Raw genomic sequence first — 24793 nt, 5'->3', positions numbered from 1 at the left:
TTATTAAATGTGGTTATTCTCTAGTTTGAACCTGAACACGATAGCGTTTACCTCCGGAAAGTCGGGGACGCGCTTCCGATCTGCGACAGTTACCTCATCTTTTGCATCCCTCTAAAGAAAAAAAAAACGATGGAGGTCAAATCTGAGAACTTGGGAGGCCATGGATTTGGTCAGTGGCGCCCTATCCACTGCTAAAGGAAGTTTGCCTCAAGAAAACGCTCACCACCAAAACACGAATGTGGTGGCGGTGCGTTTTATCCGTAGCCCATCGAGCGCACAATACTGACAGGAAGCTCTGATGCGATGTCCGCTAGCACATATTTTACACACAGCCTGTGTAGGGCTTACTTGCCAGGTTTCCTCGAAAAATGTGTGGTCCAACGATACGGCCGCGATAAAGTTGGAATCCACAAAAGCTAGTGTTTTTGCTCTCGCAGCCAGTGCAGGTTGCGACCTGACCAGTAATCTGCTTTGTGCAAATTCACTCTGGCATCTCTGCCGAACTGCACCTCGTCGGACGAAAGTACGTTATTTAGGAAATCGTACCTGTCACACTATATGAGACACCATTTGCAGAAGTTTTTAGCCACTGCAGTTATTCGATGCCGGTAAGTCCCTGATCCATAGATTAGAGCTTCGGCAGGGCTCCCGAAACTAAAACCTTCGGGCAAGTTGAAAAGCTTTACTACCGAAAAAAAGATTTTGAAAGGTTGTGTGTTAACTATTGTCTGTTCTCGTGTTTTGCTGCGTTGCGCTGCAGTTCTTCATAGCAGGGCAAAGAACCAGCTCAATATCTTTATTTTTAAAAAATTGCTTTTGTTTCCTGAAACACTCTGCAGGTATATAATGCCACTTTATAGAAAGAGGATTTCAGCAGTTATCTTCAAGCTCACTTCGCGTAGACACGTGTAGATCAATGCGATAAATTAAAAGTGGTTAGTTCAACAGACAGCCCTTTCTACGCTTCCACCTGAGGAATTAAATGGAGCGGATTTTTTCCCTGCCCTTGTCAGGAATTCGGGAGAGCTACAGGCCACTGCCTCTAACCATAGCGACCTATCATGTTATGTTCGGCCGGTACTCTGTCATCATTCCTTCTTACCTAGCAGATGATGAGAAAGCGCAATTATTACGTATCAAAAGCCATCTGCCACGTGGTGGCAAAATAAGGAAACTGAAGCGTTTGTCCTCAATACCTGATGATGCTCGAAGTCCGCGCTTTCACATGTATTTGCTGCCGCTCACGGTAGAATGTGTCCAGGACTTCCGTGGCTTTCTGTCAAACCCCGTGAAACCAGAGAAACTTTTTCTTACAGAAAAACGATTCTACTAGCGTTTGCGCTTTAGCACAATTGAATTCCATTGTAGATGAGCTGTCACACCGTCACGCGCTGCTAAATGTCAGAGTATTGTGATTGGAATGGCGCCGGCTGGCGTCAACGCTCCTACGCAGCTGTGCAGTGGTAGTCGGGGTGAATGGCTGTTTGAACATTTTCAAAAAATACTTTATCTTAAAACGAACTCGTGTTGCATAGGAGCATAAATTAAAACACCATATGGTAATTTTAAATGACTGCAAGCGAACATCGAATACATATCTTTTGGTAAATTTGCCAGCACCAAGTTGTTCTTCTGAGATACTTCGATAACAATAGACTTCTTTGAGGAAAAGCGCTGGAAGCGAGATTCACGCTTTGTAGTGCGGTTACGGACGGGAAGCGACATTCCGCGAAGCTACAGTGTAAAGGCGGCGTCAAAGCGCTCGGTAGTGTATAAACTGCTTCGAAAGGCAGACCCGTTTGATTTGTCACCATGATTTGGTTACTAACCTCATTTTTGGTTTCTGTCGAATTGAGCCTCTCAACATACGCCCAGAAAGCTTCTGTTTCCATTTTATCCGAAACTGAGGAAGTGTACAAGCACGAGGATCCAAGTGGGGTGGGTACCTCTCTCGTTGCGTTTTGCTCTATGCATGTATAAGTGCTGCGCATCAATCCCGTTAATGTAGACTGTGAGATCACAAATAATGTAGGAAGAAGCTCCTCTTCATCAATAGAGCATGTCCAGTATTCAGGAGTCTACCATGGGATAGGAATTTTGCTACGATTCAGTTTTTATGTGGCAAACAAAGGCGCTGCATACTTATCAAAAACTTGCTGTCTAATTTTGGCAGCGCAATTTCATGACTTTTGTTAGCTGAGTTTTGTTGGGTTGAAAGCCTCCGCAAGCCTTCACAGAGACTTCTGGTTAGGGATAAGAATGAGTGGTTTGTGAGGAATTTCTAAATGCAGCAGATCTGGTAAAGTTCACATGATATTGTGTAAATTAAATCGCAGACAGAAAGCAGTGAAATGATTTCCTGGTTCATGTTTTGTTCTGTAGAAGAGTTAAGCTTCGTAATAGCAGCTGGTTACATCGTCCTAATTGCCTGCTTGTGCACTGCCTCTTGCGAGCTAGGTTAGCTAACTGCACTCTTAATAGGGAAGGATCAAAAGTGTCAGGCAGCACTCCATATGCTCTACAGGGCCTTTCATTATGTCACCAGAGAAAACGCAAGGATAAGGTTGTATTTTCGGTGTCAAGATATATTGCAATTTCCTGTTTGTTGAATACATCCCATGATACTATGCTAGCACAGGCAGTAATTTGTGCAGGGTTCGTTGGATTGTGCATGTAAAAAAGTAAAAGTAGAACCCTGACACCAAAACATTCAGTATTACTGCATGTTGCGCAGCATCGCGCACTATGCAGTTAATAGCAACGAAACTTTATCCAAAATCTTCTTGTTTTATTATTAATTTTTACGTTTTTCTCCTTTAAAAGCTGCTGCACATGCCATTAAATTACATATTAAAGCTTCCTGTTCTCAATAATTTTTTAATGAGAAAGCTTTAGGGTTGTATTACAGTGGAGAAACCGGCGGCGCATGCACCGTGTCGAGAAAATGTAGAATGGTTGAAGAGCTATTGTCGTCACACGCTGAGCAATGTGGACCTTATATGTGGAACTTTATATAGACCTTATATTCACATAAAATGTCAATAGAAGGCCTCAATATGCCTCAAATGTCGATGATACTTGGAAGAGTGTAAAGTAATTTTATTGCACTGAAAAAGAAATTGGGATGAGATGAATCGTAAACCCCCACCTCTTGTGTTCCGAGTCAAAAAGATACCTTTTGGCCTTGAATGCCCGTTTGTTTGACTTTGCTAAAGGGAACTCTTCTTTGGCTCGTCCGACAGTATCTGATATAAAAGAAATATGATATGCAAAGAGAACACCAGGCGGCTGAAGGCAGCCATTAACGCAATCGCGTCATACTCTTAAGGCTCAACTTATCGCCCGAGTTTGTTTTTTTCTACCTGCATTGACTAATCAAGCGCAAAACGCTCTTTTCAAATGCGCTGGCCAGCAGGACATAGACCCTGAACAGACAAACAAGGTGCTTCTTCATGTATGTCTTGCTCTCTGCAGAGATGCAAAAAGTTTGATATGGATTAAAAACTCGCGCAATCTACCGTTTTTCTGAAGCACAAGAGTTCTATTTGCACACACGTTCCCAATGGCAACTATTAATACTATTCTGTAGTTACAGTGGAATGGAGATTGCATATGTGCTCTAGTGTCCGACTCAGTAGAGTGATAGGATAAAAGTTTCAATTCCCTTGAAATAACATTCAAACTGTCTCAAATCACGTTTGCAGCCGTGGATCGAGAGTGATTGGTGTTGAGTTCAATGCGAGATTCCTGTAGTAGAAGGTGATGTTTAATGAAGACCCGATCTCATAGGGTGAAGCAGAAGGTGTTGGTAGGAACGCTAGACGTAGACAACAGCTGGTAGTTCCTCATACAAAACTTAGAATAAATCCGGCTAGTGCTCTAGATTATCTATCGCTAAATATAAAATATGAATACTATCTATGTTTCTTGCCTTCCGCGGCATGGCCTTTTCTAGCCTTTCGGCATAATTGTTGTCATTTAGCATTCCAGCCTTCGTTTTCCGTCCTTTCTGTTGCTGTCACTCACGTGCCCACCATTCGAGTTCCTTTTTTCTTGTAGTTCCTGTTGAATCTTCATCACAGAGATGAACAAGAAAATATTATTTACGTGATAGCCTCCGATGGATGCACTTGTTCAATCAGTGCTGTTCGAAAAGAAAGTTTTAGAGGAATGGAAGATGGCAGAAGTTTTGTATACTCCAAACCCAAGTGGTCAGTGTAGAGAATTTGAGACCAATATCACTGAGGTCGTATGCCAGCAAGTTTACGGAAAAAGTAAGATTTTCATATGTGAAATATGGGAGCACAACCAGCTGGCTCAGCAGTAGTTAACGCTCACGTCCCTCAGTGCGTCGTCCTCAACTCGCAACGAGGGAGCAACGTCGATGCGACCGACACTCTTTGTACAATGCATGGGGAAATTTTCCCGTCCTCAGGAAAAGAATCATCCCGATTCTAAACAGACGCAACATAAAATAAGGCATGAAGGAAGAACACAGATCAGAAACAGGAGAAAGGCAGCAATGTGTCGAACGAATAAACATTTCACTTAACATGAATAGTAAGGTTTAACTAATGAAATGCACAATGTCAGACTGAGCATTACGGCGCGAAAAGTGGACAGTGCCTTAAGGAACCATTTAGAAAATGCACTTTTCGGATCGGCCTCGCTTGTGGTTTTGATTCCACACCCAGAAATGTCTTCTCGATGATATTCGATGTCCCTTTGACGGATGTTGTAGCACTGGGCGTCTCGGCGTTTATGCTGACGAATGCGAAGCCTCGCCTGCCGGCGAGCTTTTTGCGACAAGCTGGGCAAATTCTTCGGCATTCCAGAAGAAAGTGTGTGGCCTATCCGGTAGGAGCATCGCACCTAACATGGGCTTCACTTCACAGTGGTGAAGAAGGTAGAAATGCGTATGGCCGATTGTTTCCTGTCCTGTGGCATTATACGCAAACGTGACGAAGGTCAGGACATCATTCCAGATCTTGTGGTCGAAGTCTACGTACATAGAGAGCATATAGGTCAGTAATTTGTAATGACACGTGGTCTGATGCGGTGAGTTGCGCAAGTGAGCCGCGCTACTTACTGCACTAGATGCGCATTAGGGGCGATTCCACGTTTCGTTACAACACCAGCTGGAGCGCCGTGGTGAAGCACGATGTTGTGGAGAAAAAACAGCTATTTCAGCAGCAGTGGATTGCTGAAGGTCCTGTGTTTCGCAATAACGCGATAAATATTCAGTGGCGAGAACAGTACACCTGTGTCCCCGATATAACATAGGAAATCGCCCTAAAATATCCAACCTACTTGTTTAGATGGAACTGTAAGCAGATCCGTAGGTTGGAGGAAGCCGGCAGTCTTCAGAGGAGGTGTCTTCTGAGCAGGCAGTCAGAGCAGGTTTTCCCATACCGTAGCACTGTGGTCTCAAGCTTGGGTTAGTATTACTTCTGGCGAAACAGGGCTAATGTGCGAGTGAAGCCAAGATGCACATAAGATGGTTCATCATGACAGGCGCGCAGTTAGTCGGTACGAAGAGCGACAGCTACGACTCGGTGCTACATTCGCTGACAGGCTGCGAAGATAGGTTTGTGCAAGACCCTGTTGCGGATAGAAAATTAGGTAAGCGGCACGCGAGAAACGATGAAGTGGGCATGACATACTGCCTTCGCAATATTCAATGACAGGGCAAAGCTGTGGGTTGCCTTGTAGTAGTTGTTTAAGGGTTGACGTTGTCACAGCTCCAAGGAATGAGTCGTCGTCTGCTTCAGAGTCCACCAGGCCGGATGGTGCTGGAGCAAGCGAAAGACAATCGGCGTCGATCTGCTTTTGGCCGGATTTGCAGACGATAGCAACGTCGAATTCTTGGAGCCTCAACCTCACCGGACAAATCGCCCGGAAGAGTTTTTAAGATTTGTCAACCAACAAAGGGAATGACAGTCTTTCACCACCCTGAACAATATGTCGAAAAGATGCGGTCGAAGTTTGGCGGGTGCCCACAGCACCGCGAGGCATTCCTATTCTCTGGGGAAATAGTTATTTTCGGAAGGCGACTGGGTATGTCTTGCTTTTCGCAACGACTCTCTCATCGCCGTCCTGCCACTGCACTAGGAAAACGCCAACTCCTACTTTGGTCGCAGAAATGTTAACTTCTGTGGTGTCGGCGTCGTCAAAGTGACCTAATATCGGCGACGATTCCAGACGCCTTTGAAGCTCCGCAAGCACATCTTTTTGATCTTACCCCCACGTAAAGGGCACTTCTTACTCGGTGCCACGAGTTAAGTGCTCCGCGATCTTGAAAAAATTAACTGCAAAGCGCCGATAGTAAGCGCAATGGCCCAAACATCGGCACATGGAGCGCTTGTGTGCCGGTGTCAGAAACTTTGCAACAGCAGTAGCCTTCTCAGTGTCAGGGTGCGTGCCATCGGAGCAGTCAAGGTGGCCTAGAAATTTCAGCTCGCGAAAGTCAAAGTGGTATTTCTCCGGCTTAAGCGACGAGCCATCATACTGGATGGCTTGAAGGACTGCATGAAGGTGGTTGAGATGCTCTTGAAATGTCTGAAAAGAAAAACAACTACATCATCTGAATAGACGAGGATATACAGTCAATTGAGGTCGAAGAGTGCAGTATACATCATTCTTTGGAATGCAGCTCATGAAAAAGAGTGTGAATGGGAGCGCCTTAAATTCATATACGCCATCTGGAAATATAAAAGCGGCCTTTTCACGGTCGCATTCTTCAACTTCGGTTTGCAAAAACCGCTTCGCAAATCCATGGCAGAAAAGTACCGTGCGTGGCGAAGACGATTAAATGGTCTGGACCGCTGGATGCAAGGTTTTCGCGCGAAAAGACGAGGGCTGCTCCGTCGTTAGGATCACTTGCAGGAATGATCTCGAGAAGATGACAGGTGACGTAAAGTAGACAAACTGTCCGATATTTCTGCAGGGCGCGCAGCCATGATGGACACAGATATAAACTGCGAATACCATAATCTTGACTCTTTTAATTCATTCCTAGACAGCCTGCAAAATCGCCGGACAGTATTGTATATAAATGATCGCAGTTTTCGCAATAAGCAAATAAACTGCTTGATCTGTTGTCATCCTTCTCACTTTCAGTTGGTGTTCTACTTTTCTCTGAAACCTTGCTTTCATTATGAGTCTCCACCGCAATTTGAACAATAGAGGTATAATGGCTTAGTCCGTTCGGAAAATAAGGGAGGTCGTGTGGCCGTGTACGTGCTGCAGTCACAAAAACATGAGGTCGTATCGCAGTTTTCAATGGTCACAAACGATGTTGAATGCCTGACGGCGCGGTTAGATGCAGCTGTTATTGTAGTAGTCTATAGGCCACCAGCAGGAAACAAGTAACACTTTTTAGAACACATTGAAGCTCTTCATTACCTCAGTAGCTCAGGGTTTCCCTCTGCAATCATGGGTGACTTGAATATGGACATGCTTTCTGACAACCCGCCGGAAAGGCAACTGAACGAACTGATAAATTATTCTGCATGTGTAAACCTTATTACAAAAGCGACCCGACTCACGGCAGAATGTGCCACGCTACTAGATATCTTTATCAGTAAAATGCATCCACCCGGCAGTATTTCTGGATTATTATCAGTACATATAAGCGATCATCTACCAATGTTTTGTTCCATTCCACTTGCGCACTTAAAAAATAAAGTGAAATTAAAGAGTCACGTATTATAAATGAACACGCTCTAGAAATATTTCGCTCTCTCATCAGTACCACTGACTGGCAACGTATTCTAAGTGAAAAAGACCCAAACAAAGGGTATGATGTGTTTTTTTATAAGCTTAAGTAATGCTATGGTCACTCTTTTCCAGTGAAGACGCAGAAGGGGCTCAGTAAAGAGTAAGAAAACCATAGATCAGCAAATCTATAATGGAGAGAATAAATAGAAAGAGCAAGGCGTACCATGCCTTTCCTTAAGGTCGTGACCCGACAGAGTTTACTGACTACAAGATAGATAGAAATATAGGTAACTTGCTGGTAAAGCAAAGCGAAAACTAATTGTTATTTTAAAAAATAAGAAGCAATCCCAGGAAAAAATATGGAAAGAAGTTAGAAACCATGTGTAGACTTGCATAATACAACGCCGAGTGGGGTCTTGTCTGGCTGTGCAGCTACAATCGCCATGAATAACTACTTTGTTTCTTTCTCTTAACACAAAACAAAAAATAACCCTGCTACAAGTTGCGCTGACCTTGCAAATTCGATCATGCTAACTCCCATGACACCTTCCGAAGTGAAACGAATAGTTAATACCTTAAAAAACAATACAGCTGCTGACTTTGTTGACATTTCATGTGAACCGATAAAATATGTCGCTGATTTTGTATCTATTCTCCTGGAGCATATCATGAATAGCATGTTCGAGATCAGTGTGTTTCCAGACTACTTAAACATGCACGCGCACATCGGATTTTAGGGGTCGAAACAGCTACGCTTTGACTAACTACTGACCAATTTCACTCCTGCCGATCCTGTCCAAGCTTTTTGAAAATGCCATCAACGTCAGGATACAAAACGTTTTCGATAAATATCACGTGATCAGTAATATGCAGTACGAATTAAAAAACAAATCTACATAATCAGCCCTCGATCGTTAACATAAAAAATGAGATAACAAATTTTGAACAAAGACAATATACGCTTGGACTATTTCTAGATCTGTGCAAAGCACTTGATTCTGTGTGTCACGGTGTCCTCCTAGTTAAACTGAATAGGTATGGGATCCGCGGAATATCACTACAAATAATAAAATGCTATCTGTCAATCTGCTGTCAATGTCAGTTTTAATAAATTACATCTCCAGTTCTGCCAGTTAAAAAAGCCGTTCCACAGGGATCTATTCTCGGCCCTTGCTATTCAAAACATACATAAATGATTTATGCTCTATTCCTAATAGCCCAAAACAAATCATCTATGCAGATGATACAAACGTATTTTTCTGTAGCCATTCACTCCCGGATATTGAACATGGTGTCAATAACTATTTGCTCCACCTGTCTACTTGGTGAAACAAATAAATTAGACTAGCACATTGAGAAAACGAAATACATTTTGTTTGCTTCGCTAAACAAGCCTTGAAAATCTCCCATAGAAATCTTGTTTGATGACAAAGAAATAGCTCAAGCCAACGCCCAAAAGCTTTTAGGCGTGTGGTTTGAAGAAAGCTTATCGTGGAATTCTCATGTAAACAGCCTCATAGCTGACCTTAGAAAAACAATTCGCTGCCTCTTTAAGATCTGTCCACTCATCCCTCACTGGTTACGAACCGTTCTTCATTACTCACTCTTTTATTACTAGCCTTCCCACTGTACCTTAGTCTTGGGCACCTCTACAAGTCACAGCTACAAAAGACTAATTAGCCTGCAAACAAGTGTTAAAAATATTATTTGAGCAATATCACGGCCCACCGGAATTACTATTGACAAGACCGCTTTTTGTGAAATACAAAATGTTGAAGGCCAATCAAATTTATTATTTCAGATTGCTGCAGTACATAAAAAAAGCGAAGCTTTACAGTGTACAAAAATCCAATGCAGCTCAAGCATACGCACTCTGTAAAGAAATTTTATGGCCGCCTAAAAAAAGGAGGAATTATGCACAACATATTGAATATCAAACAGATAACCTTCTAAACAAAATACAAGAATTAACAGATCTGAGTGATAATGTCTCCAAAAACACGCTTAGAGCTCTGCTGCTGGAAAATAACTTAGAACTCACATAATCTGCCGTGTTTCTGTCCCTAATTGTTATATTTTAGGAGTGCATTATCGTCTTGAGTCTTGCTATTGTGTTTTGCTATTATGATGTTGGTATTTTGTTTTTGCTAAGCATGCAACAACCATGTTCAGAATTTTCTTATATTTGCATCTATGACAACCATGTTCCAAATTTTCTTATATTTGCTTCTCTGTACTCGGTGTTTTGGGTTGGCATGTGCGAATTATTTGTTGCATACTGTTGGTTTCTCGTTACATCATTTGTTTACCTTTTTCCCCCCAGTTCTGTGTGACATTTTCTTAATTCATCCAGAAGATTTTAGTGTTAAACATTTTCAAAGCTATGTTAAATAACGGTTTGTGCCAAACTGTATGCGGGGCAATAGCCATCGTTAGGCGTTCCTCTTGTTGCTCTTTCTCCTCTTTCTGTATCAGAAATTAAACATAAATCAAATCATATAAAATAAATGCGGGGAAGAGAAAAGCTTTTTTGTTCAATTTCAGTTTTCAGTAGTCAAAAAAGAAACAAAAAGTTCCACTTTTTTTTCTTTAGTAGCATGACAACACACACCCAAGGACTTATTAAGGGCTGTATTCTTCCATCGCCAAGCACATGCTGGACCTGATGGCGAATGGCACCTCATTCGAATTACGACATTGGGCAGGGGTGCTGTCGCTAATGTCTTTCCGTGTAGGTGGCGATAATGCGATGCTTGGTGACTGCCGTCTGACTTTTTTGGAACGATAGAGCGAAACACTCGCCGAAACAATGAAGGAGGGCCAGAAGGCGCGACTTTTGTGTCATTGACAACTTTTCATTCACGTTGAGCTGGTAAGAAAGAGGGGGCACCGAATGCGGGGCTTCGACAGACAGGCCAGAGGTGATTGGGTACCCGCTGGGGGCACTATTATCTTTCGAAATGAGCAATCCTACATGCTGACGTGGCTTGTGGCGCTCCGAACTCAAATTGGTTACGAGAAGGTGATTAGTGTCTTTAAGCGCAGCAAAACCTCGGGCTAGACGAATATGCCACCAAAGGATCAATGATACGTTCCCTTCAGTGATGCCCTGTGCGGTACGGCCGTCGTGACAAAGAAGTGTAAATAACTTGCTGGCGCGGTGATGTATGCGAAGATCAGCATTGTAGATAAGTAACGCCATGACCGATCGTTCATCTTGGTCGGCTGTGGGCAGTGTAGCAATAGCAAAGCTGGCTACGAGCTCCTGGAGGTCAATAGCTGCTTCATATTCGGGAAGGAGGTTTATCCCGAGGACTAGGTTCCGAGATCACTCACCCAAACCAACCAAGCACGCCGGAGAAGCAGCGGCACGTATTTCAGCTCGTACAGTGCATATTCATATCCATGTGACTAATAAGTGGACCGTGCTATGGCGTCATCTCTTTTTAAAGTTTGGCGCCAGCCCCAACTCATGACACAGTAATCGGTTGAATCGATTCCGGTATCGTCGAAGGACGTTGTCGTTGTTGCAGGTGTAGCACGGGGCGTCAGTGGAACATGTTCGAAAATGCGTCAGCGGCCGCATCTCCGAGGTTGGCTGTCCTATTTCCTCGACGCGGACTGGGGAACCTGGGTGGCTGTGATGACATGAGCCGTTACGCGAAAAACGTCGAGGAAAAGACGACCGGGACTGCCGTTTGGAAGAAGGATAACCGCCGGTGGGATATTCCTGATTTTGCTCCGGACTTTCGCCACAATGAGGACCAGGTACATCACGCGTGAATCCCTGCACGCCTATCTGGTTGTAAGAACAGTTTGCGATGCTGATGTCCCGGCTCTCCGCACTGATAACAGAGGTGGCGGCGGTATTCAGAGGTCTGCAAGATGGCTGCCTTCGCCGAGTGGGCTGCCAAGGCTGGTCGCAGGAGGTAGAGGGCGGGTTACAGAAGTGGTGCTCGATGGCTCGGTCTCATGAGAAAAGCGACTATTGTGAAGAGAGCGCAGGAGAGCGCAGTGCTTCATCATAAGAGAGGACAAAAATTATTGTGGGACCATAAAAAAAACGACAAATAAAGTGCACCTGCCCGGGCCGCTAATATAAGACAAGACAGGAGGATCTAGATGTGGTGGTACTTGTGGCTGCATCACCTGCCGTATCACGGCGCATCTAATTATGAATAACGTTGGAGAACGTGGAGAGAGGTGCTTGTAGGAGCACAGTCTGAAGGTGTAATGCTTCCGGCACAATACGGCGCGCAAGCTCCCTGAGGCCATCATCGCTGTTCCCACGTGGCAGGTCATGACAGTCAACGGGTTATAGTTTTAGTGTGCGGTCATAGTGGATGGTAGCGTCCGTTTCGTTGTGGTAGCTTCGCAGAACTTTAAGTAATGTCGTGGGTGTACTGCGAACAAGACCCGCAAATACCTGTTCTTAAACTCCGTGCATTAGCTAACGCACCTTTCGGGTTCAATCATGGTCGGGTCAACGCGCCCAAAAAGCGGGGTGATGTCTTCAACGAACATCTTGGCGAGCTTTCGGCCTCTGGATCCGATTCAGAAGAGCCTACTCCGCTTTCTCTTTTCGCTCGTGGCTGTCATGATCACGCTTAAGCTGACATCAAAATTCTTGCCAAGATGTAAGGGCCGACTCATGTTTTTCAATCAAAGTGTTTGCGGAGTCCTCAAGAGCAAAGTACACGCTCCACAACATATGGCGGTCGTTTCATTCATTGTAGGCGGCGACACGGTCATAGTGATCCAGCCAACCTTCGACGTCCTGAAAGAGGCCGCGAGTGAACGACCAACGGGGCAGCAGCAATTTCCGGAAGGTCACAAGTTTAGGTGGCCATAGTTACGAACATTCTGTCATTCAAGCTCAATCGCGGGGTGAACTCGGGTGGAAGACATCGCAGTCAGGGGCTGGCCCTAGGGTCAGAACGCTCGACTGCGTCCTCCGAGCGCTACTTTATTTTTTCGGTGGCAAAGTGCATTGATCTACCCGCCACTTGCATAAATTTTTCACGCGTGAACTATGAGAGTACAACCAGCCTGCTTGGCAGAAGGTAGTACGCATCTGCACACAATTCGTCGCCTTCAGCTTGCAAGGAGAAAGCAGTGCCGGTGCCACCGACACTGTTCGCACAATGCATGTTGCAATATTAAAGACCTTACCGATATTTAGATGAGGATGCTATCTTTCTAAACACAACGTTCAGGTTCAGAACAAACCTATTGAATAAAGAGGTGCTTTTACATTTAAAAAATTTGATCGACAAACCTAGAGGATATTAAACTATGGCAATTCTGGCAGTACACCTTAATGTGCGTTAAGTGACGTCAAACATAATATCTTACACGAAATTTTACAGGAAAGTAATTGTGCTGTAAGGGCATGTTATTGCATATGAGAGTTTCCAGCGAATGGTAGAGTTATGCTCAATGTCCGAGAAGTCCAGGCAAACTTAACGAGACTGGGAAATACGGGCACACCACAGAGGTCACTGTTGTCCTCTTTGGTCTTCATCATTGCCCTAATAGGACTGCCGAGTATGCTCAATACATTACGTTTTGGACTCTCGGAGTGCCACCTAGTACTACGCATGACAAACTACAATGGGCGGCGGATACTGTGCAAGCACATGCTAATACTCGTGGGCACCAATGCGTACCCAACTAAATAGAGTTATTAGTCTTTAGGAAGTAAGCAGACTCTAGCCTTACTATTGTATATGTAGGTGGAGCGGAAATGTCAAGAGACAACACGTGTGAAAATACTGTCTTTTAATAGAAGGCAAGGGCAACAACGGGCAAGTCACCGGGAGATTGAAGACAACAACTGGACAAGTGGGGAGAAGGATTAGTAGGGTATCAAGCCACTACCATGGGCTTGTAGAAAAATGGCTCCATCAAAATAATGCAGGCTTCTATTGCGATAAAGATTTCAGGTACAGCACCATATATGAAATGGAAGAAAGTTGAGAGGAACCAACTGGACGTTCAAAAAATGCAAAGGAAATAAAAACCTCTTTTATGACTGTCAATGATGGAACAGAAAGACTTCAACACATGGGAATTTGTAACACTCTAGATGAATACATTGAATGCCTTCCGATTTCGCACATGATGCGGCTATCAAGAAGCAGGACAGGAGCGGACGTGCTCGTGAGACTTGCGCTGCCGCACAATAATGCTGGGAGGAGTGAGAGAACCTGGCAGACCAACATAAAATCAATATTGAGGTGCGGCCCATTTCGACAAGCACGCAGCCAGAATTTCGTAAGGAAAGAAAAAATGATAGGACGAAGGCCATGTTGAGGACAAAGGGTGGATTGGAAGAGGCAATATACGTTGAAGTCGCGGGACCGCTCAATGGGGTAAAAAGCATATTGCATGGACGGATGTGGTTAGGAAATTGGTTCATGGGGCATCAACTGAATGTTGGGGAATCGCTCATGTGGAAGAGGCGACAGTTGCTTTAGCGATGGTTTCCCGAAAGATTCCGTGCAAAATTATGGACTGCGAGACTTTATGTAGAAATCTTTGCACAGGAAGAATTGGTAAACAAGCAAGAATACTTTAAAGTAAGGAAAACAAGGACTAGAAGTCCACAGTAATATGAATCCCGGGACCTATCGCGTACGTTGGAAACAAATCCGTTCATGCCACTTGTCCAGGCTGCACCAACATTCGGAGGAGCATAATTACTCAGAGCGGTTAAAAATGCGAGAGCATTCTTAGGCTATGTCAACAAGGTCGTGCCCGAAAAACCTGTCAGAAGTAGTGAGGCACATAGAAGAGGGAGCGCCAAACAAACGGTTCTAATTACAAGATGATGTCAGGTTGATGTCGAAAAGAAGAAATTTGCCGATAAGTTGATAGGTAATTGATAAGAGCTATAAATGTTCAATAAGTGGATGGAGCCAGGGCAACGTGTGGCTTTGAATTTGAATAACCATAATTTGAATAACCGGAAGCGTGGGCGGATCCAACGCGTGGCGCCAAATTTGAAAACGTAGCGTGGCACCAAGTTTGAAAACTCAAAATTGGCTGTTCATGGAACTTGGTTAGGTAAGACAATTAATTGCGGTAGTTTGAAAATTAAATGAACTTGCCTCATCGCTTAATGGAGTAAATGCGAGAAGGGATATATGAAGCAAAGAGAGGCAAAGAGACGCAAAAAGAGAAAAAAAGGGCCAAAGGGAAACGAGGAGGAGGCAATTCATTCGCATTCCTCCAATGGGGGTTAACGCAGTGACCTCTAACGTTTTTATCCTCAATATCCTGCGGTCTTTCACCGCAGCGGGGTAGAGGTGATCTGGTGGGAATCCTCTCGAAGCCATCCTCCGCTACTGGCAGCTCCGAAGAATATGGCCCGGTTCCGCAGAGCTGGATGTTATTGTACGTGCGTCACCTGTGCTGTTGGCTGATTGCAGAGTGCAGGTACTGCGGCTGCTCGAAGGTACGCAGGTAACGGTATTGTGGTCCGGCAAAGAAGCGGAACGCTTGTGGCGCGGTGCCGGTCGGCGTATGGCATCTCTATAAGACACGACGTACGGTTTCGGTAGTGGTGCTGTGGTGGCTGCACCGATCACCGCACTTCTTCAAGGAGGCCATCCCCTGTAGAAGCTATGTTTGCCGACGGAGCATCCAAGCTGAGGTGTAGCAGTTCTTGGCGGACAATGGTCCGCACAAGTTCTCGAAGCGCCCCAGAGCTTTGTGGCTGGCATGGACGCGCAGTTATGAGTGGACGCTACATTTGTCGGACGGCAGTAGTGGGAACTCAGTTCCTGCAATGAACGTTCCATGGTAGTGGCGTCCTTGACGAAGGCAGCGACAGTTCTCAGGGGGTCCCGAACGAGTCCAGCAAACATCTCCTCCTTCGCACCACGCATAGGGTGGAGTACCTTCGTTGCCTCTGGAAGGGCAGGGTCGGCCTGATTGAAGAGGCGTGTCATCTCTTCGATAAACGTGGCCACGTCTCGTTGAACTGCAGTAATCTGGAGCGAAGGGCAATTCCGGCCTTTTCTTTTCGCTCTCTCGAACTGAATGTGGCAAGCAACTAATGGCGGAAAGCTGCCGATTTGGTGAACGGCGCCTTGTGATACTGGAACCACGTCTTCACCGAGTCTAGCAGTGCGAAATAGAAGTTCATCAGCTCCAGTCATCATCCTAGTGGCTGAATGTGACTTCGCGCTCAAAATTGACCAAGTGCCACCTGTTCACGCACTTGTGAGTGCACTCCCAGTAACCCTTAGAGTGTGGCGGGGGGTAGCGGTCTCGGTCTTAAAGGAGATGATGTAGTGATCGTTTGGTGCCCAGCATTCCCCGACCGGGGAATGCTGGGATTGATTCGGAGCCAAAGGTTCGCAAGCATAACAATATTTGTAAAGCAAAGAGACGAAACTCAGGATTGGACAATCTCTCGTATGAGCACACACAAATTGCTTTACAACGCTATGCAACTCGTGCAAACTAACACTGGAGAGAGATAAAAATACAGCAAAAGCTTTGCGCCTTAAGTGCTTTAACTCCGGATTGAGACGAACAAACAAAACAAAATTTGTTCACGGGGCACTGCGACCGTCCGATGACCTGAGGAACACGAAAGAGCCATCCCGCAGGTTGACGCACGCTGCCTCGCTGGTCCGTGGATGGGCTAGTGGTGTTGTCCCGGGAGCCGAGCTGAAAGGCTTCTGTGAAGCTTGAACAGCAGCTCGGGCTAACAGACAGTCGTCAACGCCGTTCATTGATAGGCGCACTCCGCGTCTGTTCGTTCTTCGCGCCAAAGCGCACATACACATGCACATACACACGGTATCAACGGTACAATTTCCTTCTCCTTTTCGCGCCGGGCGCGGTACTCCATTCATAAAGGAAGAAAACCGGATTCGAGAACTTCCCAGATCCTTCTCGCGTTTAACTGTCGTCGACGCGAGATTAAAGGGAAGAGGGCATAACATAGCGCGGGCAAGGCTACGCCCTCTCCGTCGACAATGGGTAGAATGTAGTCCAACCTTCTGGAAAAATGGACGGCGCGCGCGGCCACGTTCTCTTCAGCGCCGAGATGGCGAACAAAGCACCGCATTTTGTGACACTGCCCCTTCCATTAAGAATATTGTTCAACAACAATCACAAAACACGAAATTCGAGCATGCATGCTCGCGCTCACAAACTAAATGGCGAATGCTAAGATACACACATCGATACAATGACGTCTACACGTCATAAAACTTGATAATTCTCAAAATTCACTTTAATACCCGTCACAAGCCGGCAGTACATGAACGCAACATTCCGAAGAGGGAGCATGCAAATTCAGGGCAAGTTTGCGCCTATATTTCCAGATTCGGTCTACACAGCGGGCAAAGAACAGGACCGGTTCCCTCAAGTTTTTGGTCGCATTATTTTTTCGCCTTCGCACGCGACTCTGGCCTTTCATCCTGTCGCGATCTCTGCTCTTTTTCCGGAATCTATTGAGGCTTCTATTCTGTACGTGGCTGTGGCTCCGCTTCGTACTCGTACTCTTAACTGGTTTTGCGCCCAGACTTCGAGCTCTTTCTTTCCTGCGGCTAGTGTGTCTGTTGCGAACAAATTTGACGTCAGTTCACTCATGACGGCTCCGCTTCTCGTGCCTTTCTTCTCGACGTGTGCTCTTCTCTCTGCATTTGCGCCTCCATACTGAGTACGCAGTGAAGGCTGGGCTAGTGCGTCTGAGCTTCGATCATTTTCACTTCGCTGCGATGCTCATGGAGCTCGCATGCCCCCAACTCAGGTGTCTGTAGCTTGGTTCTCCTTCGTTGTGGTTTTTTCCTGGCCTTTCTCCGAGGTCTTCCCTGCTCGACTTCATATGTACAGGTAGAGTTCGACTCATTTCCCTTTCTTTTGACTTTTTCCAAACTTTTCTACGGCGCACGTCCTGTTGATTTTCACTTGCATCATCAAAGGTTGGTTCTCGCGACAGAGCCAGTAGTTGAGTCCCTCTCTGCTCTTCCTGGGCTAAATTTCCTCTTCCTGCGGATATTTTCTTCGTTTTGTTCTTTCTGACCCTTGCTTGCGAGCAGTGCTCTGAGCACGGCTCATTAGTCACAGAAGACACATTCTCCTCACTGCTCAATTTCCACCGTCAGCTGCACTGCAACATTCAGACCTGTTGCCTTCCTATTGCCATTCAAGGACGACCGATTTAGAGTATTATTTTGTTCTATTTGAAGCGTCATTATATGTTCCTATTGTCTTCTGCAAATTTCAGGTTCTGGGAGCTAACGAGACAGTGCACCTATTACAGACATCATATTACTGGAACCTCTATGCAACCAGATGCATGAAGTCAAGGTTTGGTAAAGTTCTCGGAAAGTCTTTTGTGAGGTCCGTAGAATACTGGGGATTGGACACGAGCAGGTAAGGATGAGTTGTGCATCTTGTAAAGGCTGTTTACTTCGAGCTCTACAGTTTTTCGTTCGATTGCGTTGATGATCCGTTGATTTCGTTACCGCAGCACACTGTCCCTGAAGGATGAACAAATACTAGAACTGTTAAATGGTCTCATGCATACTCTCTATATTAACAGTTTTTCAGCTGTTCATAGACCACGCTTTTCATTCCAATGCGATCATTTAGCTGAAACCGGAAATTGCTGGTAAAAGTTATCTGGCAACGTCACCTTTGAGCGTTAACGATTTTTAAACTACTTGGGAGCACAAATGCCAACCACTGAAAAACAATCCAGTCAATTGAATCTGCGCTTCGTCACCTTGTTGCCGTTTCTGCTTTGAAACACTGTTTGAGACCTCCTCTCTTCAGCCGGGAAGGCATTTTGAGTTTTGCTTTCAAGACGTCAATACATAAATATTGTTGGTATTCCGCAGTTGCTTAGATATGCGAGGTAAACCAACCATACTGATCAGGAACATTTGTAACCTTCTTATCCTCGCGGGAAGTTGGAAAAACCGGCTGCGTCGAAATTTTTATTATGGGCATTCAGTCCATTGTGCATAAAAAATGGAAAGTTTTTCTCTAAAAAGAATTTGGAACCAGGGGCTCGCGACTAGGCAGAGGCAGGAACCGCATTTGTGGCCACTTGAAGTATATATTTGTTTGCAAAGCAATATATTTCAATGCGCTGTTTCGCCATATCTTCGGTCGTCTAGTCCTCTTGAGGCGTTTATTTCTAATCTTAAACAGAAACACTGCTGTCAAGTTTTATATCTCGTGTCCCAGTGCTCGTTGGTGCTCGCGCGATGCTAACAATCAGTTTCTTTCTGAAGCCTGCATTCAGCCCCGCCCCCATCGTTGCTGCGTTTAAGACAGCTAATGTGACACTGTTCACAGGTGAAATATCGAAAATGCAACACATGAGCTCGTATCAGTGCCGCTGGAATACATCGGGCAGAACAAACGCAGGTGTGCTCGCTCAGATCAAGTTTGTATATGTTTAGTTAAGGGTAATGATGCTCGGCACATGTCTTCTCAACACACCGTGAATAACTACTGAATTCATCCTCTATAAGCGCTAATAGACCTCGCTTCTAAATGTAACAATTTGACTGCAGGTCATCCGTTCGAGTTAGGGTACCTTTAATGGCACTGCAGGTGCAAGAAATTTACTATCATAAGTTTTTTACTCTATTCATCACATAGCAACGGCCCACTGTGCAAAAGAGTGATTACCTAATCATTGCACACGAGGCCTACATACGTGTTCTCTTTCGTTTTGATGGAGCTCTCTCACAGTACTAACATAAATAGAAGAGCACCTTAATTTATTGTTAGTTTCCTTGGGCAAATGTATTTTTGGCTTTCACTCAATAAGTGATCGTTTAAAGTTTCTGGCCTCTAATTTCGAATTGTTTACAGAGTCATATATATATGTATAGAAAAATGTTGAAAATAGTAAACATGTTTTGTGCCACGCACGTTGCGTTTTCTTAAAAGGCAGCATTAAGGTTATGTGCCAGGAAACAGATGATTTTCTTGTTATGTTGTTACACGCGCATTATGTGCAAGAGGTAACTTAAGCTTGAACTCACCTATGTGCTTTCTTTGTGAAATATGAAGGCAGTACTACATGCAGTACATATGCTGGCGTTGGAAAAAAATCTGGACATAACACTATGTCGAAAGCGATCAAAATAATTTTAAAAGCTACATCTCCGCACGACCGCACTTCCTTACCTATTCGCCTGTTAGAATCTACTTTGGTCCTCTTCATAGAACTTCTTCTGCAGCCATGTAGGGCACAGAAGCGAGTACAGTCTTTTCAGTACGATATTTTTAATATAAAAGGTAAATTTAACATTTATTTTTTTTTCTCATAATAGCAGCAGGAAACAGAAATTTGAAAATGCACGGCCTAGAAAAGCCTGGCAGTGAAGTGCAATGAAAAATATAGTAGCATAGTTTGGCATGAACTACAGTTCGCTCGCCTTCTAAAAACAGGCCTTGCAGTGCCCGCTGTTCGATGCAGCCTTGCAAGATTGCAGAGGGTTCACCGAGTGCAATAAAAGCTGACGTCATACATCACCTTTTGTTAGTAAGGGCTTCGCCAGCTAGAAAAAAATCTTTTTTTTTTTCGCTGGGCAATTGCCTGAAAAATTTCTCGGCAATGACTTGGACAAGTTCGCACACCTAAAAGATCTACTCGACAGCACTAAAGGCGGGGTAGAAATAAGTAATGACGTAGGACACTCTCTGTGTTTAGCTGATTCCCATCAAAGTGCGAAATCGCTCAACGGCAATTAACAGCTCTCAAAATGTGCATGACTGCTTATACAAGCGGTTGACTGCTAAAACTGCTCTCAGTATGCCGAAATCACTGAAGACCTCCAATAATTTTTATCGTTATAACATGAGCACCACTCTCACTTAAAGCTCAGTGTAAGTTCCCTAGTTTGTCTGTGTCATGCTGGGCAAATCCTGTCCTTCACTCTTTCGTGTTTAGTAAATAACGTATTTGAAATAAAATTTTCTAAGGGACCTTCAACGCTGCTCTATGAATTTGTACGGTTTTTTCTTTTACCTGTTCTGCTCACATGCCATTTTTTTCTTTAGCTATGTATCAAAATGGTACTGTTTTAAATCTACGTTACTTGTTGTGTGATATTCTATAAAGATCTCCAGGCATTGTAGAGTGCGTGAACTCTTGTCAAACCTACCAGGCTTTTTGTCGGTGACGAAACAACGTCACGAGGTCTTATCAAAACTTCCATTGTTACTTTAGAGAAGACTAAGCTGCTTGACCATGCCGGCTTCTACTGTTGCAAGATGTTGCAGCCTTTGTCGCGTGTGAAATGCAAGTGTAAATTGATCACAGGTTCAAGGATGGAAAATGAGAGCAGCAACTCTGTTCACTTTTTTGTTTTTCCTGATACCGGTATTCGAAGAAGAGTGCGGAAAGTGTTAGTGAGCCAGAGCTTATCTCGCTAAATTGATGTAGTCATGAGCAATAGCAGGATAAAACGGTGCCTCAGTCAAAATCCTTCGATTGCAGGCTACAACGTCATGTTAAAATTTATTGGCGAAGTTTGTGTGTGCGAGCTGACAATTATATTGTTTTTCCAGGCTGGTGCCAAGGCATTCAGTACATAAACGAATGACATCGTGAATATGGAAGTGTTCTTAGTCCCGGGACGTGTATTATTTCTCAGGGGTGTTAGCAGCTAAATGGCGTCGTGCAAGTGACTGAAGAATGCTGACACTACTCAGGAGTTTTGTGCAAACTTAATGGCATCGCGTGGAGACTTAGCCAACCAACACAACTGAACCATACATTTCATGATTAGAAAGCGCAACACTATTCACAAAGGAGAAAAATAGACAATAAATAATAACCAATTATTATGCATTCTAATGTGGTGTTTTTCCAAGAGTGCAAAGTTCAAGAAAATGGAACATAACTTTTGCGTAAACTGTATGAGAAGATATCTCTCATTTTCTAGACATTCTAGCGTATCTAACCTACTTCACAAAGCAGATCTTCACACCTTAGCACAGCGCAGAATAACATCAAGGCTTAAATTTCTGTACTTACTTTATTACGGTCATTTGAACATCTCAAGAGAAACATACCTCCAGGAACCATTCCGTCACTCTTCAAGAAATAACCATGAAAAAGCACTTCATCAACCCACAAGCCACATTAATGCTCATAAATATTCTTTATTCCCATCGGCTATTTTTTGCTGGAATAAACTACCACCGGCTGCTGTAAACTGCAACTCAATCGAATCATTCATAGAGCATGTTAACAGAGTTGAATCACTGTCAGTACCACCGTGATGAACCTATGTCGCCCAATTTCCATTTGTATTTTCTTTGCAATTACATGTGTTTCCTTTTCAACCCGCTAGTTTCTTCTCCTGGCTTTGACGTCATTAGTACCCTGTGCCACTATAGCGATGAAGTGTTATTTTTGTACCCTTGTACTTTACGTATTCCCTTTGTTTTATATTCCCTCCTTGTAACCACTCCTGCATGGGCCCGAGAAGGGCCTGCAGTATCTGTAAATAAATAAATATTGCTTTTTCTCGTTAACTTCTATTGGAAGCCCATCTATTTCAGCGCGTATTCACAAGTATTGTGGACACGCAGTGTCGTAGATATGTGTGGAGCTTCAACGAGAACTTTCCGGCTGCTATGGTTATTTTTTAAAGTCTCACTTTTTGTTCTCTTACAGCCATGCGCCGAAGTTCCGAAAGTTGTAAGTTAATTTCCAAATCAATATATATGGCAATATTAAAATTCCTTGCCAATAATGTAACAAATTTACAGTCTACTTGGTTTTTGTTCACTCAATGTGTCGCAGTGTTCTGGTAATGTTCTTTATTTATAGTAGCCCAATGTCTGAAAACAGCAGCATAGTGACACAGTACATTCCGTATGCTCGCTTAGCGCTGACCTTAAGCACGCGCTGAATCAAAAAGAGGAATGGAAGTGACAGCGATCTGGAGCTGTGGTCAAGACGTTCATCGAAGCCCACCGCTGTCTCTTGTGATCAGTGATCTCCCGCATTCACGAGTGACATCTTGGTGGTGGTGCTAGGTTCAGGGTGCGCTACCAAGCAAACCTCACCCGTCTCAGGTCCCCCCTCGTAAGAGTGACGTCTGGCGTACTGCCGATCATCGCACTCTGTGCTATCATTGCGGCGGGCGCGGTCACGCCTACCGCAACGGTCGTTACCAACGTATGGGTCTAAAGGGATATAGTGCTGATGCGCCCCGACCGCAGAGAGGTCAATGGCCCTGAGAAATAGGCGATTACATGGCCGCGGCACCCGAAGCACCACACAACTAGGCCCGGTTGCCGTCTCCACGCCGCTTCTCGTCTCCGCGACGTTCTTCCGGCGACATTTCGCGCGAATGGTCTCCTAGTCCCGTCGGGAAAACTAGAAGCGGCAACCTTTGGGGGCAAGGTTGCCAACCGGCGACACGTCCAAGATCTTCCACCGCTGCGCAGACATGACCGACCGCTTCTTCGACGCACCGACGATCACCAGCCCGATAACACACCTCGCCACGTCTCTCCGCAGGAAAGAAACCGCCTGGCACTGCACCGCAGCCGTGAGCGGAATCCGCGACGTTCCCGTACACCTACGGCTAAAACTGCTGATCTGAACATTTCAGTCAACGGTACCGACGTCACCGCACTTGTGGACACCGGCGCCGACAACTCGGTAATCAGTGAACCTTTTGCCGAGATTCTGAAAAAGGTGACCAAACCTCGGACAGGCCCACTGCTTCGTACTGCTGGGGGTCATTTGATCACCCCAGCTCGCAAGTGCACGTCACGAGCGACCATCGAAGAGGACACGTACCTGGCCACTTTCGTCGTACTCGACCAGTGTGCCCGGGACGTAATCCTCGGAATAGATTTTTTGACAGAAAGTGGAGCGGTCATTGACCTTAAACCAAAGTCAGTGACGTTCTCCGCCGAGAACGCAATCCACAGTGCTTCTGAGCGTTCCGCCGCTCTTTACATCCTTGATGACGTCACCATTCCACCCCGTTCGAGCGTTCTGGTACTGTCGGCGCGAAGACGCTGCTGAAGTTTGAAGCCGCCGTCGAAAGCAAACAAATTATGATTTTCTACCGCTGTCTTGCTGTCGCCAGAGGGGTCGTTTGCCTCGAAAACTGAGAGACCGAAGTACTGCATACGAATTTTGGAGGCGAAAACCAACATCTCAGCCTTGGGAACACTGTGGCCCACATTCATGGTATCGCCGACATTCGACGAGCGCCCAGCCTTGCGATGGTGTCGTCAAGAGAAGTTAAATCCGGTGTTCCCGGCTTCCAGTACGACATTAACCCAGCGGTTTCACCGCAGCAGTGAGGCCAAGTAGAAAACCTCCAGCGCTACTGCGATACCTTCTCGACTTCTTCCCGCGTCGGCAGAACACACTTGTCCAAGCATCGGATAATTACAGATGACGCCGTGCACCCTCTCAGACAGTCACCTTACCGTGTGTCTTCCACCCATAGTCCCTGGGCGGCACCTGTCGTCCTCGTGTAGAAAAAAAGTGGTACACTGCGGTTTTGTGTTGACTACCGTCGCCTAAACAAAGTAACTAAAAAAGATGGTTATCCCCTTCCTCGAATCGACGATGCTCTCGATCGCCTCTGCTTTGCAAAATATTTCTCATTCATGGACCTCAAATCAGAATATTGGCAAATCGAGGTAGATGAATGGGACCGAGAAAAAACCGCATTTATTACTCCGAACGGGCTCTATAAGTTTAAGGCAATGACATTTGCTTTGTTCTCTGCACCCGCAACGTTCAACGGCTGATGGAAACAGTTCTGGCAGACCTGGAGTGGCAGATATGCCTCGTCTACCTTGATGACGTTGTTGTGTTCGCCCCAACACTCGCGGAGCACCTTTCGTCTCGAAGTTGTGTTGCAAGCCATAAAGTCTTCTGCTATAACGTTAAAAAATGAGAAATGCCACTTTGTTGCACTCAGTTCTTGAGTCACGTCGTCAGTTACGAGGGAGTTCGGCCGGACCCAGAAAAAAACAAAGCTATTGCCAATTTTCCTCCACCGCAGCACGAAAAGGCAGTCCACCGATTTCTAGGATCATGTAC

The 24793-nt window shown here is 45.1% G+C and overlaps 1 protein-coding gene across 5 annotated transcripts in view; it reads left to right on the top strand.

Moving 5' to 3' along the window:
• LOC144134768 (uncharacterized) overlaps positions 1 to 24793 on the top strand; it is a 59713-nt gene that overhangs the window by 20455 nt on the left and 14465 nt on the right. For 4 of the 5 annotated variants that reach the window (XM_077667597.1, XM_077667595.1, XM_077667598.1 and 1 more), the window contains exons 2-3: positions 17969 to 18117; positions 22391 to 22414. In XM_077667597.1, the coding sequence (XP_077523723.1) occupies positions 17969 to 18117; positions 22391 to 22414 (173 nt within the window). Of the gene's footprint in view, positions 1 to 1612; positions 1939 to 17968; positions 18118 to 22390; positions 22415 to 24793 lie in introns of those variants that run through there. The other variant, XM_077667596.1, reaches the window with a different exon arrangement.

Source organism: Amblyomma americanum, chromosome 5 (assembly GCF_052857255.1).
Source record: "Amblyomma americanum isolate KBUSLIRL-KWMA chromosome 5, ASM5285725v1, whole genome shotgun sequence".
NCBI lineage: Eukaryota > Metazoa > Arthropoda > Arachnida > Ixodida > Ixodidae > Amblyomma > Amblyomma americanum.
Note: the sequence above shows the minus strand (reverse complement) of the source record. Positions and strands in the feature narration are given on the sequence as shown.